The sequence below is a fragment of the Fukomys damarensis genome, unplaced genomic scaffold, assembly GCF_012274545.1.
Source record: "Fukomys damarensis isolate Sample0158 unplaced genomic scaffold, DMR_v1.0_HiC HiC_scaffold_28, whole genome shotgun sequence".
Taxonomy (NCBI): domain Eukaryota; kingdom Metazoa; phylum Chordata; class Mammalia; order Rodentia; family Bathyergidae; genus Fukomys; species Fukomys damarensis.
This window is the reverse complement of record NW_022900940.1, coordinates 37,508,789-37,529,807: the sequence shown is the minus strand read 5'-3', so window position 1 is coordinate 37,529,807 and position 21,019 is coordinate 37,508,789. Positions and strand designations below refer to the sequence as shown.

At 39.8% G+C, this 21,019-nt stretch overlaps 1 protein-coding gene and 1 pseudogene across 10 annotated transcripts in view; one reads left to right on the top strand and one right to left on the bottom strand.

Annotated features, from left to right (window-relative positions):
* Window positions 1–1,033: 1,033 nt before the first annotated feature.
* Window positions 1,034–21,019, bottom strand: part of Hesx1 (HESX homeobox 1) — a 30,377-nt gene continuing 10,391 nt past the window's right edge. For 4 of the 10 annotated variants that reach the window (XM_033757043.1, XM_010612716.2, XM_019205818.2 and 1 more), the window contains 5 exons: window positions 20,094–20,239; window positions 6,314–6,583; window positions 5,697–5,896; window positions 5,334–5,435; window positions 1,034–1,280 (listed from right to left, as the gene is read on the bottom strand). In XM_033757043.1, the coding sequence (XP_033612934.1) occupies window positions 1,113–1,280; window positions 5,334–5,435; window positions 5,697–5,896; window positions 6,314–6,470 (627 nt within the window). In that variant the 5' untranslated portion in view covers window positions 6,471–6,583; window positions 20,094–20,239 and the 3' untranslated portion in view covers window positions 1,034–1,112. Of the gene's footprint in view, window positions 1,281–4,963; window positions 5,235–5,333; window positions 5,436–5,696; window positions 5,897–6,313; window positions 6,584–20,093; window positions 20,240–21,019 lie in introns of those variants that run through there. The other 6 variants (XM_010612719.2, XM_010612721.2, XR_002024981.2 and 3 more) reach the window with 5 other exon arrangements.
* Window positions 11,390–15,048, top strand: LOC104854338 (annotated as a pseudogene).

Here is a 21,019-nt window from a genome sequence, read left to right as displayed (position 1 = left end):
AACATGAACTGAGATAACTCATGTGAAGCACCACATTGCATGACTCATGGTAGGCAAGTATCATAAACCCAGCTTATAAACAATAAGAATTACTTTCTCATAGTTTTGAAGGCTGGGAAGAACAAGATTAAAGTGTGGGCAGATCAGTGTCTGGTGAGGCCCTGCTCCCAGCTTCTCACAGGGGTTGGGGGCAAAGTAGCTTTCTGGGGTCCCTTTTACAAAGACACCCATCTCGTTTATGAGGGCTTTCTTCTCGAGACATGGCCACCTCCCAAAGGTCCCACTGCTAGATATGATTACGTTAGGGTTAGATTTCAACATATGAATTCTGGGGGGACATAGACATTCCGTCTAGAGCAGGCATGTAATAAATGGTGGTATTATTTTTATTATTAGCATAATCACCTTTTCTCTTTATGACTTTGGTGAGGAGGATTGTTCTGGCCATTCTATTCATTATACAAAAGGAAACTGCTGGGCCAAAAAATGTAGTAAATAATAGAGATCAGTTATCAAGATGTCAGAAAGTGATCATAAAAATGGGAAGTGTCAGGGAAAGCAGCGGGAGAAAAATCACAAAGGAAAAGATAACTTTAATTAAAGATAGTTAAATTTCTTTTGGTTTTTTTTTTTTTTTTTGGTTTTTTTTTTTTTTTGGTTTTTTTTTTTTTTTGGTTTTTTTTTTTTTTTGGTTTTTTTGAGACAGGGTCTCACTATGTAGTTGAGACTGACCTGGAACTCACTATGTAGCCCAGGCTGGTCTCGAACTCACAGCAATCCTCCTGCCTCAGCCTCCTGAGTGCTGGGATTATAGGCATGTGCCACCAGCCTGGCTAAAGATACTTAAATTTCTAAATGCAAAAATCATAAAATTAAAAGCAACTGTTAAGAAATCAAAATATGCTAATCAAATGTCTACCATGCAAAGAACTGAGACACATCAGTCAGAGAAACTGTAGCGCCTGTGTAGTTGCAACAATAATGTCTTTATAAGCCCTCAATCTGAGAGGGTGAAAAGTCACTCACAGGCCGTGGTTCAGCTGGGATCTGGTGGAATATAGTCAGGCTCATCCGGGGCTTCGCTCCAGACTTCAGGGGAGGTCAGGTGAGCCTTATGTTTCTTCATTTGGAAACCAGTCTAAAGGGGCAGCAGCTACGCAGATACATGGTTTTTTTTGTAAGCTTTTGATGCAGTGTAGACAGTATGACATAGTTATGATGTAATTCTTGTCATAACGTGCTAGATAAAGTAGATAATTCCCCGGGCCATCCAAGGACACCTGCAGAAAGAAAACAGACAGTAAGTTCCTAAAAGTGGGTGATTTTACAACAGAAGGCATGCAATAACATTTTTGGTTTGGAGGTTCATCTGTGGGATTCAGCAAAGCCTTCTGATACCAACACAATTGTCAAGGCTGATGAGCAGGGGAAAAGAAAAACGGTGAAAATAGGAGAGGAAAATGGGAAGAGGTGAGTCTAATAGAGAAGGGAGTGAGACAGCCACCAAGAACTGCTTCGCAAAATAAAAGACAGATGATAGGAAACAGAGTAGACTTTGTGGAGATGAAGATGGAATCTGAAGATTGGGGAGACAAGAGGGAAGGGAGGGAAATGGGAAGTAAAAAGGATTAAGATGCACTATATGTAAGTACCAATTCCCCATGAGGAATGTATTTGTTATGTACCACAAACATATGCTAATAAAAAAACAGCTGCCGGGACTGCTGTTGGGGGTGGAGGTTGCAACACAGGAGACAAAAGAGTAAAAATGAGCAATGAAGTCAGCTAAGGGCTCGTGGTGATTTTTTCATTCCTGTGGGGCTGGGTGAAATGGAAACACCAAGTCCTTGTTTGTCATAGTGATTCGGTTTTGCATCCAGCCAACAGACTAGTCTTGGTGCCTTTAGAAACGGGTACGTGAGCCAGGTTGATGTTGCCGTGTTGTTTGGTAATGGGAAATTTATGCCACTCATGTGATGTGTGATAAGATGCATGAGGTGAAAGCAGCTATTAACAGTGATTAACTCAAAGGTTGGCCACCAGCACACACAGCCATTGTTTCCACCAGCTCTTTAGTGATGGGCTTTGTCTGGTTGGCTTCACAAGAGACAAATGCCATTACGGGAGACCAAATAACCTTATTTAGGTGGTTGCCAGATAATAGAGACGCTCTAGGTATTAGCTTGACTGCATTAGTTTGATTTGTTACTACTGTTCACCTTGTCTTGGGTATTAATGGAGACAAAGACCTGGAATTACCAGGAGCAGAGATAAGCTGTGGATTAGAGCCTGTGTGTTTTGAGGGAAAGAGAATTCTAGCTCAGGTTTTCATTTCCATTTTGCTTTTTTTTTTCCCCCTCAAAGGTAAAGGCTAGTTTTTCCCCTGAAAATCATCATATTCTCCTCAAATTACTCGTGACTGTAATCCCAAAATTGTTACTGAGTCATTCTTTTCTTTAACAAGATCAGCCTTTATTTTTTAATGTTTTGAAAATTATTTTAGACAAAATATTCTGGTGATCTTGTGCATTATCTTGCTTCTTGAATATTATCAACATCTTAAATATATTATGAACTTGCTCACCACCTTTTTTTTTTTTTTGCTCACCATCTTTTTTATAGGTATGATCAGTTTTTATAATTTAAAAAATTAGACACACTTTTACTTGTCGATCAATGTCTGTGTTGCTGTTTCATTTTTTTCTGGATTCTATAATGTTGTCTAGAATCTTTACAATCCTCAGGGAGTGGGGCTGGGAGTTAAATGTAATTCTAGATACATTCTCCAATTTAGATAAACATTTCTTTTTGAACCGCCCCCACCTTTTCTTTTCTTTCTTTCTTTTTTTTTTTTTTTTTTTTTTTTGGTACCAGGCATTGAACTCTGGTCCTTGTGCTTGCAAGGCAGGTGGCGTCACCAACGAGCTAAATCCCTGGCCTGAAAACCCCATTTTATGAAAAGTACTACTTGGAAAACACTTAAATTAACACTAGGATGTGGAACAGTTTCTTGGTCTGAGCAAGATTTGAAATCTTATCTTCAGTTCAGCAGACATTAAGGAGAAAGAGCTCTAATTCTGGCATGGTAAGATATTGGAAAGATACAGAACAAATTACAAAGTGTAATCACATTAAAAAAAATAACAAAGGCCGGGGATTTAGCTCAGCGGTTCGGTGGCCTGCCTTGCAAGCACAAGGACCGGAGTTCAACCCCCCGGTACCAAAAAAAAACAAAACAACAAAACAAAAGCAACAAATACATATGCATGTGTACACACACACATGCTGTTGTGGTATACAAAAACATCTATGCAAATATTAAGGGTGGTCATCAGTGAAGGATGAAGGTTGTGGGAGATTTTATTTACTTTTATATGCTGCACATTTACAGCATGTAAATATGACTTTTGGGATTAAAATGAAAGCTTACACCACATAAGACTTTCCCCTCCAACCCACTCCCTAAGGCCTACTCTTGGTGGCTTGTAGTCCTCCAACTTAACATAATTTCATAGCAATCTAATGAAAAGCAAAGAAAGCTCCTCCTGGGCAAATTTTGACCAAGACAGTTCATCAAGAGTTCTCCAACTGTTGCATTAACAGAAGCAGTTCTTTGTGCTGGAAAAGAGCCTCAGTCTTCCTTGGAAGACGTTTAACACCTCTGGTCTTCCTGTTAACTGCCCTGCTGCCCTTCTTATCCTGCCATCTTCTTCCCTCCCTATCTTAGCAACAGTGAACGGGAATAAGCAGTTTATTACTGACCGATTGTTGGGACAAGGGGCCCTCCTCCCCAAAATGTTGTCGGAAAGGGATTTTAAAAAGCTCTAAAAACGGAGTAACATTGCTTTTCTTCAGAAATAATAGGCACACTCTCATTTAAAAAAGAGTAAAAAAATATAGTGTTCATAGATTCAATAATTCAGCAATAACCTTCCGCTCTGATTATCACTGGGAGAGACGAGAAACAGAAACAGGAAAGAAAGAAAAGGGGGATAAAGGAGAATTCCGTTCCAATGAACCAAGCCCGCAGCAGACAGAATCAGAGTCCTCACGTTACCATTAAAAAAAAATTCCCCCGCCACTTAGGTCTTTCATAACTGGAAAATAAACCAGAGAAGGCACCTTAGTTGCTACAAATTTTCTCCTCTTCCCACTTTTAAGTGGCAGGTACACTGGGGAAGTGGAAAATGAAGACATGTACTTCTTAGCTTAGAAAGTGCCATAATTATTGCCAGTGACTGTCAGCGCAGGTAGGAAAGGCGGGTCAGTTTTACCCCACTTCTCAGTCAGTGTAATAGAAATCATTAAATTGGAAATAGATATAAGCCAGATGGACATCACCATTTATAGGAATGAAACTAGAACATATTAAATGAATTAGAGAACTATTTTAAAAGTTTGCATTTATTTGCAGCTTAATTATTTTGTGTAGTGCAATAGCAATGGTATGACTATGACAAGTGATGTTTTACACTGCTATTTTGGCATGATTTCCCTTAAAAAAATAAAACACAAAAAATTAGAAACTGGCTTGCCAGAAGGCTTTGTTTTGATATATGATAATTTACTCCATAAATCTATAAAAACAGGATTCACGAGTAAATCATTTTATAATACAGTTAAACATAATCATATTTGAAAATGTGCTTGGGGCCGGGGATTTAGCTCAGTAGTTCTGGCGCCTGCCTCGCAAATGCAAGGACCTGAGTTCAATCCCCAATACCAGGGGGAAAAAAAAGAAAATGTGTTTGATGGAAACTAATTGAAGTAAACTGTACTCTTCTTTTTCAGATTATTTTACTTGAAGTACTTTGTAAATGGAATTCAGCTTGTGCAAAGTCGTGTGTTTACTGATTTTAGTGTATTGATTTATTAGGTTAACTTTACTTAAAAAATAGCTGCCTTTTCTGAAAATGTTTATTAAAATATATAGGAAAGATCTTTCATGTAATTAAAAGTGCCCAGATATAATATGTATCATGCTATAATCTTAATTATTTACAATATATTTTCAGAAAAAAATGACAATATGTGGATTAAATGGAAGAAAGAAAACATCACATTTAAACACTTGTTATTTTCATTGATTCATTCTGCGATTGAAAGATAGGGTCACTTGTTTAGTTTTCCTCTATCTATTCCATGAGATTTGTGTTGAAATTTTTTTTCGCCATTAAAAACTGTGATTCTCTGTGGGACCTTTTCAGCTTTGCTCGCCGATTTTGGAACCAAATCTAAAATTAAGCAAAAATAAAATAGGTCTCAGAAACATTATTTTGTTATTCTTCTTAACATTTCAGTCAACATGATTAACAACCAGATTTGAAAATTACCTGGATTCTGTCTTCCTCTAAATTCAGTTTTTGAGCTAAGTCTTCTCGGATATCAATGCCAGGGTAGCAGTTTACTTTGAAGACATTTTCCAATACTTCAATCTGAAATTTAGAAAAGCAATGTTTACAAAAGTTGATAGTATGTCACCAAAAATGGACTTCAATTTATATAAGTAGATAACTGCATTTAAACCTTGGGCAATTAATCTAAATCCCTTTTAAGCAGTTATCCAGAAGCTTAAAATATGAGTTGGGTGTTTCATTCACGGGGCTCCTGAATGGCAATCCCACAGTGAATGGGCTCTCCCTCCCTGACATCAGTGAAAGCCTTGCTAATATTTATCGGACAAAAAGACTTCCCACCTGGTTTTGGGTAAAAGCAGTTCTTGGTCTTCGTCCTCTATACCAACTCATCTCTCTTTTCAAAGAGAGTCTTTCTGAGGTCGAAAAGATCTGTTCATATTTCAGAGCTCTTTCTTCTGCCACTGGATGATCCGCTGTGCAAGGAAAAGAGGTTCCACCGGGAAGACTTGGGACAGGTAGACACAGGTCACCATCTTTCCCTGAAATCAGGAAAATAAATCTGATCTCAGCTAGCCAATCCCATGTCCCACAAATTTATGTAATGAGTAATTTCAATAACTTTTCTTTAATTTTTCTAATGGAATCCTTCTGGATCTCCAAAAGATGTCTCCTTGGTATAGAAAACATTATTTTTATTTTATTTTCATTTTGAGGGAGTGTCAAATATACACAGAACTGTCTGAAGTAAATGCAGTTTCTTGGCATCTCCACTCAGACCTAAGGCAGGTAGTCTCTACTTCCCACAGGACGCATTACAAGTCCTAGATGCAGATCAGTCCTAGTTATGTAATCGAAGGAAACCGGTTTCTCTCTCACTCTATGCATTGCGAAACAAAGACCAAACTAGAAAATCAAGTGAAATTTAAAAAGCATTTAAAAATGAGGTATTGGCATACCTGAGGAGCTGCATGTATCTGCCCATGACCTGTGAGGTTTCGGTGCTGGAAAACAGTCTTTCTTCTGGTCCAGTCCTAAGATGCTCTCGATTGAAAAGGAGCAGGGTGATGGTTTGCTTTCCCTGAGCTGGGCACCTTCCTGAAGGCTGGGAGACATCCTTTCCCGGCTGCACAGCCACAGCGAGAGTTCTGGCCTTTCGCCCGCTTGGCCCCACGTGCACAGGGGTGGGCTCTTCCCGAGTTCACCTTATAGCTCTGCTGACGAGGGGGCTGGATTTAGAACGTCACTAATTAAAATCCTGTTTTAGACAGTTTTAGCATGTCAATGAACACTCACCCAGCCAGCAGCTTAAGGAGTTAATTGTTTATTTGTTTGCAAGTAATTAGCAACTAATGGCTACACCAGGGGGGCCACCTACAGGGACAAAAAGTGTTATCTCTTCTAAGCAGAACACAGACTTAACTTTCTCAAAAGAAGTGATGCACAAACAGTAGTGCTCCTCCTTTATTTGAAATCATTAATGTATAAAATCATGCTTTTTATTCTGAAGTTTCTACTTTCGTGGACTCCAGTTACCTAAACATACAGGCAAGATAGGAGAGCAGTCAAATAATAAATAATCTAATTTAAGTAAATTTTCTTCCAAGGAAATTAAAAAAAATAATAATCTCTTAATGCTATTACGGTAATTCTGATGAAAATGCCTGTTTTTCATATGCATATGTATAGTGAATGTTGTCAATGAGAACACAATCGTATTTGGAGTGCAGCGTACTGGAAAAGGTTGGCAATGTTATGAACACTGAGTGTAATTGTCTTCCAAGTGCCCCGATTAATTCACAGGAACAGTTGCACCAGGTATTTTAAATAATTATTGGGCTAATTCCTTTCCTTCATCCTTTCTTTTAAATGAGAGAGATAAAAGTTTACATAAAGAGTCATGTAACTACCTCCAAGAAATCTAAAATACAACTGTTCAAACTAAAGAGAGTAACTTCTATATCGCATTTGTTTCAAAGAAGAGTCACAGTAGTGTTTTGTTTTCGTTTTATTTTGTTTTTAGATGCTGGGGATAGAACCTAGGGCCTTGAGCCTGCTAGACAAGGCACTACCACTGAGCTATGACCCCAGCCCCCAGTTCACTGTATCTGTTGTTGTATGGAGGGTTGAGCTCACAGCTTCATGTTGAGCTGCAGTCCCAGCCCTTTTTTACTTTTATTTTGAGACAGTGTTTTGCTAAATTGCTAAACTCCCCAGGCTGAGCTCTCAAACTTGCAGTCCTTCTGCCTCCACCTCCCAGAGTGCCAACATGCACAGTTTAACTGTACTTTCTAAAGAAAAAATTCCCTTTGTGGCTCTTTTCTTTTATTTTGGTGCAGAGTATCCAACCTAGGGCCTCAAGCATGCTAAGCACAACAATCTAGCAATGAGTTATAACCCAGCAGCCCTGTTGATCTTTTGAAGAACAGGGATGGGGTGATTTCATGACAATGATCAGGTTTGTATGAAAAAAATGACTAAGAACATAATATTTTAATTTCATAGTCCTAAGAAAAATTGAAATTAGAAAATTATAGCTTCTAATTGGGAAGATTTTGAAGTGTTCTCCTCCTAGAAAGGTATAATAGTTGTGGTTCTTGTACTCTTTTTCTTTTCTTCCAGTACTTTCATGAGGATAAAGTAAGTGCTTAGTGTTCTTTGTCATTTTAATGACTTCTAGACTGCTCTTTAGGAAAGAGGAAAAGCAGTCTTCACAGAGAAAATAGCCTCCACAGGATGGAGCTCAACTTCATCACATTTTATCCTATCACGATGCCACAGTATTAAGCTAAATTCATCCTTATGTATGTTTGGGGTGAACAAAGGATCTCACATACAAAACATCAACAGGTACACAGAAGGATGGGTTTATAAATTTACACGTGAAATCATTCTGAGGATGAACAAACCAGTACTCACTCACATATCAAGGAGACTGTGTATGTAGTGCCTTGAGATGTTTACTGAAAAAGAGGGGATGACCCAATCCGGATGGGTTGATGGGAAAGGACGCTGGGCCTTCCCAGACTTCTTTCTCTCATTTAGACATTTATTCATTCATTTCAGAATGGATCGAGAACTCATTTAGTACCAGAAAAAATGAAGAGGATCCTTGCCTTCACAAAGATCACAGCAGTATGTTACAGTGTGGAGAGGGGGGTGTCAGACAAGCAAAAAAACAATAATTATAAGTAAGTTATCTAGTATGTTAATGAATAGTAAGCATGGAAAGGAACTAAATGGGCCAGGCAAGACAGATGACCCCAAGGAGGTGAAGGGGTAGCTGCCTGGGTAGCCCTCACTGAGACCCTCACCCCACAGGCTGATGCCTGAAGTGCAAGGTACAAGATGTAGCAGCAAGGCTAAAACAACTGCAGATCCCAGATTCTTTATTAACAAAGACATTCCAAATCTCTATTCAGCTTGAACTGATTTTACTTGGACTTACTCAACACCATTTTATAAATGAATGAACATGAAAATATAAGGTAGGAGAGAATTTCTCTAAAAATATGGGTGAAACATTTTGCATATATTCACACAACAGATTTCTGCAGGACACTTAATATGTGCCAGACAATACTGTAAGTCTTTGAGATCAGTGATGAACAAAATATGGTAGCGTCAGAGAGTGATTAACACATTGAAAGATGTAAATGGGGTGATGGTAATACAGACACTTTGTTCTTAAACTTTGTTCCTGTGACTAGGTAGGTAAATAAATTGGTTGTTAAATGAGGAATTACAGATTACAATATTCAGTTAGCAATAATTGAGCCTTGTATAAACCTCATTGGCTATGATACTGCCACTGTGCAAAGCTACAATATTCAGAACAAAGAAATTATCAAAGGAAATGTCAGCTTGATGACTTTGCTTTTATTTGCTTAACTCTCACCTGCTGCACTGGAATGTACAACAGAACATGAAACTACAGTACTGTACTCTGCAGTTGTCTTCATTACTTTTTGTGCTGCTGAGACAAAAATACCCACCTGAGGTTAAGGGAGGAAAGGTTGATTTCAGCTCACAGCTTGGAGGGGTATCAATCCGTAATTGGTTGGCTCCAAGGCAGGGTGGCACATGGCAGAGGGGAATTAGTTCATAGTGTGGCAGAGCAGAAAAAAGGCAGAAGAGGGCTGGGGATTTAGCTCAGGGGTTCGGTGGCCTGCCTCGCAAGCGCAAGGACCTGAGTTCAATCCCTGGTACCAAAAAAAAAAAGGCAGAAGGTAATAGCAGCAGAAAGAACAGCCTGCCCTTTTCTTTTACTTCTTCCAAGCTACCCACCATTCCCAGGGCGGGTTACCCCTGAAAATCCCCACCTATGATTGCATGAGAAGTTGGGGGGACATCTACACACAAGCTGTCACAGCAGTATAATCAGCAAAAATTACAGCACTGTATAAACAAGGTACACTACAAGAAAGATATTGAGGCTCTATAACCAAGATGTGCTGAACTATACAAAAATACAGACATTCAAGCTAATATTTTAGTCATCGAGTCTTTCAAAGTCCTCATCAGTGTCATCATCAGAATTATAATCACGCCAGAGATTTAACTCAGTGGTGCCATGCTTGCCTTGCAAGTACAAGCTCCTCAGTTTGATCCCCAGTTCCACATACACACACAAAGAATTATGAGCAGGAAATGTAGGCCTGCATAAGGGATGATGAAATAGAAATAGAAGAACTAGTAGTGAGGGTCCTGGGTGTAGCTTTTGAGAAGAATCCTGTTAGTGTGGTCTGTTACGTCGTTTTTGTTTCACAAACTTCATGATAGCATCTTAAACGCCCAGTCATTTGGTGTTCCACTTTTGTGAAGTGTTCAAAATTTAGATCCATAGCTTCTCACTATAATATGGCTGTGTTCACTCTTGAGTATACTGACCAAGAAATTTGGAATTTTTATGTATAGAATTGCATATAGAAGTAGATGAAGCCACCAAATGGCTGTACTGCTGCCCACGTTACTGGGCTATAAGTCTGAATGTGGGTCCGAACATTAAACAGGTAGGTTGTTAAATGTAATGGAGGAGGATGTACAATGTAATGGAGGAGGATGTCTTTAAGCAGTTAGGGGTGTCAGTGGTCTAGGAAGGCTTGTCCAAGGAGGTGACAATATAGCAGAAGCTGAGACTGAGAAGAAGCCAGTATGCTAAGAGGCTGAGAAAAAGCACTGCAGTCAGGAAATAGCAAGTACAAAGGACTTGCAATTGAAAGACACTTGGAACATAAGAGGGAGAGAAAGGAAGTAACTGGAGTAGGAGGTGCATTTGCAGAGCCACGCCTGGCTGGATAACGGATGGGCTTTCTTTCACAAAGGCTGCAGTGAGGAGTTCCAGTATAAAGGTAAGCCAGAGTAGGTCTGGAGCTGGAACTGAAATACTACGATAGATGCTTTTAAAAGCTTACTCTGGGGCAGAGGGTTTAGCTCAGCTATAGAGCACTTGCCAGGCATGCACAAGATGTAGGTCTGACCCGCAGGACCACAAAAGCCAAAACCAAAACCCAAATCTCTGGTTGCATGTGGAAAGGTATCAGAGGAGAATGAATACAACCAGGGAGATCAGTTGCCGGTTATTTATTCAACATGTATTTACTGAGCTATACTTTGTGAGAGGGATACCGTGGTGAAAATAATTGCTTAGGGACCAGGGATGATGATCCTTAGACAAAAGAGTAATAATGAGTTTGGGGAGCGGGTAATTCATTGGGAGGTTAAGGAAGACAGAATAACTAAGTAACTGGCTCCAGTTCTTCAATCCTCATGTTGGTTAGACAGCCACCCCCTGCTGTAGCTCCACCTCAAAGTACTTCCCACCTCTTTACTTAGGCTTGTTCACAGGACCTTCTTTTTTTTAGGTACCTGGGATTAAATTCAGGACCTTGTGCTTGCAAAGCAAGCGGAAGAACCACTGAGCTAAATCCCCGGCCCTCACAGGACCTTCTTTAGCTGATGGGAGGGGATGTAAGCAGAAGCTCTCAGAATGTGCTAGAATGGCTAGTTTGCCATCTTGGGTTTCCGCTATCACCATGACATCAACCCAGGTGGAGATAACACTGTTCAACCTAAGCCTCAGAATGGACACATATGGATCAGACCCCAAACCTGCAACTAAGTCAGGCGAGACTAGTGAAGCTCAACTGACTACAATTTTGTGAGTGAGAAAAAGAAATATTCACTATTTAAGGTGCTGAGATTTTTTGAGTTTTATACATTGCATTTTGGAAGAAACAGCTCATTGATTCAGGGGTAGAACAACATGTCTTGCTAACGGATTGGAAATGGAGGGGGAAAAAAGGCACAGAGAATGACTGTCTTCTGGGTTGAGTAAATACAGTGCTGTTACTGGGGTGTGGAAGCCTAGGCCACGGAGGGAAGGTGCGGGAAGAAATGAGTGTTCCAGTTTGGATAGTAAGCAGCTATAGATACAGGAAAACGAGCTCAGGGCTAGCAATGGAACGGTCTTAAAAGCCACAGATGTGCATGAGATCACCCGTAGCACGGAGCTGGGCACAAGGGTCTGAGATTTGGTTTAGATGCTCTACTACTTGGGAGGTTAGGGAAGAAGAGATGCCAGAGGAAGAGCTGGAGAAGGAGCAGCTAGTGAGGCAAGAGCAAAATGTAGACAAAGAAATAGAGCGAAGAGAGGGAAAAGGATGGCGACAATAACATCCTTATGGCCGTAATCTCTGCTTCTACCTTTGTCTCTCTAGGATCTTCTATCAACACAGTAACCAGAGGGATGTTTAAAAACAAGTCAGTTTGTGTTCAAACTGCTCCGAAAATGGCTCCCTAAGTAAAGATCAAAATTCTTCTTGTTCTAATCCAACTCCACCTGGTTTTTGAGACAGGGTCTCAATAACATATTCCAGGCTGGTCTTGAGCTCAGGGCGATCCTTCTGCCTCAGCACCCAAGTGCTGGGATTACAGGTGTGTGTGACCATATTTGGCTCCTATTTCCTCCTTTTCATGCTTTAGAATGTGGATAATAAAAAAGAAAGAAAGAATCTGGATAATATGGTGAGATATTGAGGGTAGAAAAAGCACAGTAAGAGAGAAGAGAGCTTCTGGTGACTGTGGGCTGGACATTCGTACCAGCACTGGACTACCTTCTTGGGCAGAGAGTAAGTGTCCATCTTGTTATTTGGGATCTCTATGTTATAGCATTTGAGTCTATATTCTAGATAATAACAGATCTAGAAAAATTCAGATGGCTAGAATTACCCAGGGGCTAGAAGTACCAGGCTAGAAAACAGAATCGCTAGCACTAAAAATTTAAGGGATGAAATGTTAGAATTACACCCAGGGACAAGCAAATATTATTAGGAATAGCTGAAAAGATTTTTAGAAGGACCAGATGGAATTGATAAAATGAAAAATATATACATACTTATTGAAATGTACTCAGTAGGTAAATAAACAGCATTTTTGGACAGTCATGTAAGTGCCCCTACCTACACCCTCGCCAACAACTCTTGATTATAAACACTTAAAATTATTATCTTTCTGGTAGGCAAAATACTCTTGCTATGCTTCTAAGGCACTTTAGCAGATTTCTTTTTAATCTTTTCAGAAATCCTGAACTGTTTTGTAGCCAAGACAATAGAAACTAAGAGTAGAGTAGAATGTGCAGAAGTCACTAAGAAACAGCAGAGCCTTGATTTATATTTTCTGTTGCCAAATTCTCTGTTTTACTGACTTTACCAATCAATGGCCATTGTAACATCCTCACAAATAACCTCATGACATAAATATCAAAGTGAACTACTTAAGTAAAAAGTTGTGAAAATCTTGTAATATCTTTTCAACACACACTGACATGAGCAATAAAAGTCTGACGTTGACACTGAAGAGATTTAGGAATAATAAAATTAGTCTATGTTTTAAACATCTAAGTGTGTAAGATGAAGTGAAAGCTAGGTTTGTTTTGTCTTGCTTTATTAACTTGAAAATTCGCTCAGATTTTGACAATAATCTCTTCTTTCTCTCTTTTCTTTTTTCTTTTTGTGGGATTGAACCTAGGACCTTCACACTGAACTACATCCTTAAAACAAAATTTTTTTGGTACTTAGGATCAAACTCAGGACCCTGCACTTGGAAGGCAGGCATGGTGCCACTGAGCTACATCCCGGCCTTTTGTTTTGTTTTGTTTGAGATGAGATCTTGCTCTGTAGTTCAGGCTACCCTTAGTTTACTATATAGCCCAGGCTGGCCTCAAAACTTGAGGCAACCCTCCTGCCTCAGCTGTCTGAGTGCTGGGATTACAGGTATGTGCCACCATGCCCAGGTGAATTTTTTTTTTTTTTTTGAGATAGGGTCTCACTAAGTTGTAAAGTTGCCCAGGTTGGACTTGAAATTTGCATCCTCGTGCCTTAGCCTCCCAGAATGGAAGATTACAGGCAGATGCCACTACCCTACCCAGCTAATAACTTATTTTCTAGTTATATATTTCAATTAAGACCCAAATCATTACTATGAGGAAATATATTCAAAGTCTTAGGTATTTTCGCAGCTATCTGTGTAAGTCAGTCAGACAAACATTATGCTTGTCTGTGAGATTAATAATATAAACAATAAGAAAAGCTTTGAAGGTCAGGTATGCTGATGTACTCCTGTAATCTCAGCACTTCTGAGTGTGAGGCAGGAGGACCTCTATGAATGTGAGGCTTACACAGTGAGTTCAAGATTAGCTGGAACTCAGGACAAAGCTAAACTTCTTGAGATGCAAGAGTCCATCAAGGACTTACATGTCGCTTAAGCAGATCTTGCTAATAAATTGGCTAAAGAAGACAGAGCCAAGAAAGTGGTGCTTAGGGATCTTGCTGACCTCACAGCCCAGGCAAAATCTAAGGATGAAGAAACAGCTACCGCTGGGTGTGGTGGCGCACACCTGTGATCCCAGTACTCAGAAGGCTGAGGCAGGAGGATCACCATGAGTTTGAGTCTAGCCTGAGCTACATAGTGAATTCAGGGTCAGTCTGAGGCACACAGTGAGACCTTGTCTCAAAAAACAAAAGGAAGCAAGCAAACCAAACAAACAGTTACTGTACTGTCATCACATAGCTAAAGAAGCTGGACTGAGATATTCACCAGAGGGAGCTGGAAGATCTCACATTGTCATTGCAGGGTGTGAAAAAAAAAAATGAACAAAATATTCAGGAGTTGATGAAGCACTTTAAGAAAGTAAAGAATGGGACTGGGGATTTAGCTCAGTGGCACCGTGCTTGCCTTGCAAGTGCTAGGTCCTGAGTTCGATCCCTGTACCAAAAAAAAAAAAAAGAAAAGAATGAAACAGAATCATATTAGGACACTGAAGGAAAAAAACTCAGAAGATAAAAATGGAGCTAAAGTCCATCATTGTGAACTGGAGAAGTTGAAATCACAATGTGACAGACTGAGAACAAAAAACTGAAGTTAAATGTTTAAAGGACAAATTAGAAGAAAAGGAAAAACATATAAGCAATTTAGAAGAGTATTTAAGGAGGATGGAAGAGGGGAGGCTGCAGCTTAAGGATCAACTTCTTTGTCTGATTCTTGTCTTTGAACAAGAATCCATGCTTGGAGGGATACGAAAGGAAATCGATGCAGCTTGTAAAACTTTCTCCAAGGACTTGATAGAGAAATTGAAAGTAATCATAAGTTGTTGTTGTGCCTTATATTTTCAGTTAATTTCCTCATTATAAAATAGAATTGTAATATATGATGACATAGTCATAGTTTTATTCAGAAAGCTTTATGAAATAGAATAATTTTTTGCATTTTTAAAGAATGAGGCTCAATATCTATGGTACAGTCAAGTTGAGAGGAAGTAAGGTGCTATTTCACCGAATTGCCTGTCTCTTCCTTTTCTTTTCTTTTCTGGTACCAGGTCCTTGTGCTTGTGAAGTAGGTGATGGAATCACTGAGCTAAATCCCCGGCCCAATGCCTGTCTCCTTCTATAAAAGAAAATGATTTATGAGAGAGACAGCAGTTCTGACTAAGGAAAATATCCTTGAAGCAAGAGGCCTGGGATTTGAACTTTTTATTATCAGGCTGTTTTTACTGTCACTGTATAATATGCTACCATCTGTTGAGCTAATAAGATCAGTGGTAAGTATGGTGTATACAGTGTCTCTGTTAACCCCTAAAACTAAGTAGTTCATTAAATCTACTTTAGGGAAGAGAAAACCAGATGCAAAGAGGTTACTACTTTGTCCTGGCCCTATATTTAGTTAAATGCTAAACTAGGACTTGGAACTTTAGAGATTTACTTTGGAACCTAAACATGTAACTACTTAGCTGTCTGCATTCCCTATTTAAGCAAATTATATTTAATATACTTTTGTGTTTAAAATGGAACACTGCTGCTTAATTTATTGTCATAGGGAAAAGATAAATAAAAGCAGAAGTGACCATAAAAAAACACCTGGAGCTGGGGATTTAGCTCAGTGGTTCTGCTGCCTGCCTTGCAAGCACAAGGACACAAGTTTGATTCCTGGTACCAAAAAATAAAAAATAAAAAGCCTGGAATACATAGCAAGATTCTGTCTCAAAAAACTAAAAAAGAAAAGGAAAGGAAAGCTTTAATGACACTTTCTCATGGGAATTGTACTGATTTGAAACTCATTATTTTCCAATATTAAAATGTGATTTCTAAGATAAAAGTTTATCAGGGCTGAGGGTGTAGCTTAGTGGAAGAGTATGACCTTAGCATGTGCATGGTTCTGGGTTCAATTTTTGGCACCAAAAGGTAAAAAATAAAAGCTTAACTTTAAAAAAATAAAAATTATTTTTAAAACTAAAAAAAAAAAAAAAAAAAAAAGCTTAGGGCTGGGGATTTAGCTCAGTGGTTCGGTGTCCTGCCTTGCAAGTGCAAGGACCAGAGCTCAATCCCCAGTACCAAAAAAAAAAGCTTAATTTTCTTTGCTATATCTTCAGGGTCGCCTACAATATTTAATAAATATTTGCTTAATGAGTGTCTTAGTTACTTTTCTTATTGCTGAGACAAAATACCCAACCCCAACATTAAAGGAGGAAAGGTTGATTTCAGCTCACAGTTTGGAGAGGTTTCAGTCCATAACTGGCTGGCCCCAAGGCAGGGTGTCATGGCAGAAGAGAAATAGTCCGTCGGGCGGCAGAGCAGGCAGATGGCAGCAAAGCAGCAAAGTAGTGATGACTGCAGGCCTCTTTCTGCCCCTTATAGTCTATGTAGGCTACATGCCCTTAGGGTGGGTAATACGCCCACGAGGGCCTTCCCATTATCCACATCCAGAACCATGCCACACCAATACATAGATTAAATTAGTAATCACACGCCCTGGATCCCAGTTTCACACTCTAGATCCAGCCAGCTCTGAAAAGCCCCACCTGTGACCATGTGAAGCTCTGGAGGACATCTGGACACAAAGTGTAACAATGAGTGCATAAACAGATAACAGGACTAAGAGGCAACATTTATAAACTGGGAAGGCAATTTAAATATTGTAGGTTTAGTACAGTACTGCTGCTTTTGTTCTTTTTGGGGGTTTTTTTTGTTTGTTTTTTTCTTGAGACAGGGTCTCACTATGTAGTTGAGACCGACCTAGAACTCACTATGTAGCCCAGGCTGGTCTCAAACTCACAGCAATCCTCCTGCCTCAGCCTCCAGCCTCCCGAGTGCTGGGATTAAAGGCGTGCTCCACCACACCCGGCTACTTTTGTTCTTTTATTTATTTATTTTTTTTGGTACCAGGAATTGAACTCAGGTCCTTGTGCTTGTTCTTTTAATGTGTAAGGGCAGTGATGGCAAACCTTTTATGTTTTGTTTTGCTTTTTGGGTACCAGGGATTGAACTCTGGTCTTTGCACTTGCGAGGCAGGTGGTGGAACCACTGAGTCAAATCCCTGGCCCTGTGGTGAACCTTTTAGACCTTCCAAGGATACAAACAGCCCACTGCAGCATGCATACCATAGGATCACCACCACTATGTAAGAGTAACCTTTGTGTTCTGTAAACAACATATGTATTCCTCGAGGGAAATCTGTAAATAAGAAGATATTATGGCATTTTGGAACTAAAATTTAATAAAACGTGAAATGGAATATTAATCTAAAAAATCTGAGCTTGAAATCTAAAAATCCTGTGTTATTTTAAACAATTCACATCTGTAGCACACTGTCATCCCCAGAGCTCTTGTCTGCCACTGTTGGTACTAGAGAGACACAATGTCTTTCCCAAGGATTATAAGCTCAGGAAAGTAGGGACTACTTCATGCCTGGTTCTATCTCTTCTTGTACCCAGAACAGTGCTATTACATGAGATATTATATACAGGTTGTTTGAATAAATTCACTTTATAACATTTACAAAATATGAGTCTTTGTTTATAAATCTCAAAAATAAAGTTTCATATTATTTATCTTCAGTTAAAATCGTTCAGACAGCTTTGATGTGTTCTCCTCCACACTGACTTTGAGAGCCCAGCCCTGCTGTCTGATTGCCTGCAATATTTCTATTTTAGGGCCAGGGATTTAGTTCAGTGGCTCCACCGCCTGCCTCCCAAGCACAAGGTCTTCAGTTCAATCCCTTGTACCAAAAAAAAAAAAAAATTTTTTTTTTCTACTTAGCTGTCTATATCACTCCCCAAAATACTGCAGAATCTGTAAATGTTCCCTTTTTTTGAAGCGGGGGAAGATTCTTTGCAGAAGAAAGTAAGGATCTTGAGATGAGGAAACTTGGCTGGGTTATTGGGGTAGACCCTAAATGTACTAAAAAATGTCCTTATTAAAAAAAGGGGGCAGATACTACACATGTGTGCGCACGCCCCCACAAATTGTTTACAGTATACTGTCTTGCACATATCAGACTCTCAATTTAAAAATTTTTTTTGGTACCAGGGATCAAAGTCAAGACCTTGCGCTTGCGAGGCAGGCAGTGGCACCACTGAGCTAAATCCCCAGCCCTCAATTTAAAATTTTTGATTTAAAATCATCCAAACCATGGGCTGGGGATTTAGCTCAATGGTGCCACTGCATGCCTCATGAGCACAAGGATCCGAATTTGATCCCTGGCACCAAAATAAAAAGATAAATTAATTAATTAATCCAAACCACAAAAGCACTTTAATTTAAGGATTCACTCTATACCACAGTACATAGAAATAAGACAATCTCACTCATTTCACCCCATTTTCATTCCCAACCTACTAGAGTACTACTGTGATAGCTAACTGTGCCACTTTGAGTAAGAAATGTCCAAGTAACACCTTTGGGCCAGGAATTTAGCTCAGTGGTGCCACCAACTGCCTTGCAAGCACAAGGTTCTGAGTTTGATCCCTGGTACCAAAAAAAAAAAAAAAAAAAAAGAAATGCCCAACTAAAATTCAAGGTCCTTCTACCTCAATGAAATTTCTAGGAGTCCAGAGGTGTGGGGCACATAGACACTTCCCTTTTAAGGTAAAATATAAATTGTTGCACTGGCTCCTACAACCAAAAAAAGAGGCACAATACCTAGTGGGCCTATTTGGATTTTAGAGGCAACACATTCCTCACCTAGGTATTTTACTCTGGCCCATTTACTGAGTGACTCAGAAAGCTGCTATTTTGAAGGGGGCCCAGAACAAGAGAAGGCTCTGCAACTAGTCCCAGCTGCTGTGCCACTGGGGGTCACATGATCCAGCAGATCCCATGGTATGAAGTGCCAGTGGCAGGTAGGGAGAAGCTGTTTGGAGTCCCTGGCAGGCCCCTATAGGTGAAGTCCCATGGTTGAGGCCTTTAGGATTTTGGAGCAAGGCTCTGCCATCATCTACAGACAACTACTCTCCCTTTGAAAAACAGCTCTTGGTCCCATACCGGGCCTTAGTGGAAACTGAACACTTGACCATGGGACAGCATGTTACCTTGCGAACTGAGTTGCCCATCACTATCTGTGTATTATCTGATCTACCAAGTCATAAGGATGGATGTGCACAGCGACAGTCCATCCTTAAATGGAAATGTTACATAGCCACTGCAGGTCCAGAGGGACCTGAGTAAGTTACATAGGAAGTTGCCCAGATGCCCGTGGTTCCTACTTCTGCTATCTTGCCTTCTGTCTCCCAGCACGCACCCATGGCCTCATGGGGTGTACCACGGGACCAGCTGTCAGAGGAAGGGCTAGAGCCTGGTTTATGGAAGGTTCTGCATGCTATGCAGGCACGACCTGCAAGTGGACAACTGCAGCATTACAGCACCTTTCCAGGATACCCCTGAAGGGAAATCTTCACAGTGGGCAGAACTTTGGGTAGTGCACCCGGTAGTACATTTTGCCTGGAAGAAAAAATGGCCAGATGTGTTATGGTATATTGTAGCCGATGGTCTGGTCTGATGGTCAGTAACTTGAAGGAACATGTCTGAAAATTGGTGACAAAGTTATTTGGGGAAGAGGTATATGAATAAACTTTTCCATATGGGGAAGGGATGTAAAAATATTTGTATCCCACATAAATGCTTACAAAAAAGTGACCTCAGCAGAAGAGGACTTTAACAATCAAGTGGAAATGATGGCCTATTCCATAGACAGAGGCCAATCTCTGTCTTCAGCCATCCGTGTCACTGCCCAGTGGGCTCATAACAGAGTGGCCATAGTGGCAGGGATAGAGGTGATGCATGGGCTGTGCAACACGGACTCCCACTGGCTGACAGATCTAAGCCGTAGCAAAGTTTTTGCTTTCTGTTCCTGCAAATTAATACTCTGCTGACCTAGAAGTCTTAGAGAGTGGGGAAGGCAATTTTTTACCTTCACGTTGGATATTGTCTCCTGGCATACAGAGCAGACTCTTCAGCCTCCATCACAGATCCTTTGATCTCCGGTACCGACTGGACAGGGCACTACAGTGAGCTCCAGGCCTTTGATTGGATCCTTCAGATCTCCGAAAAAAATGCCTTTTAAAAAGATAAAGTATTCTACTTAAATTTTTTTTGGTACCAGGGATCAAACTCGGGCCCTTGCACTTGAGAGGTAGGTGCAGAGCCACTGAGCTAAATCCCCGGCCTCCTATTTTTTTACTTAAGTATTTACAGGTGAAATATCATGATTTTGGATTTTGCTTTAAAATACTTCAACAGAAAAATCAAGAAAGAAATCATTGAAACAAATGTTGCCAAATGTTGATTAGTATTTAATTAGAATGATGGGTATATATAGATTCATTAACTAATGAATAGAGATGTAATAATATGGGTTCATTCTTCTCTCTACTTTTGTAAATATAAATGTAGTTCTCTTAGCCTTCTAGGAATTCTTGTAGATACATTTACAATCACCATTAAATGTACTTACAAGAAAGCAATGATGCACACATAAGAGGCTACAGAAACAGAACAGGCTAAATCTGCTTCTGTGAGATTAAGCAGGACAGAGGAGTACTAAAGAACCAGATTCTGATATCAGATTACTGGAGTCCAAATCCCAGTGCCATTTCTTTTTAGGGATATGATTTGGGACACATAACGTTGCCTCTCTATGCCTCAGTTTCTGCTATCATAAAAAGGAGACAATTATAATATGTAAAGCATTATAATACTTAGATAATTATAATACGTAAATGAGGGTCAGATGCGAATGACTTTGCAAAAATCCTTGGAATAGTACTTGACACATGGGAGACTGTTATTATTTGTTAATGTTATTTTGGGCTTTTTTTTTTTTTTTTTTTTTTTTTT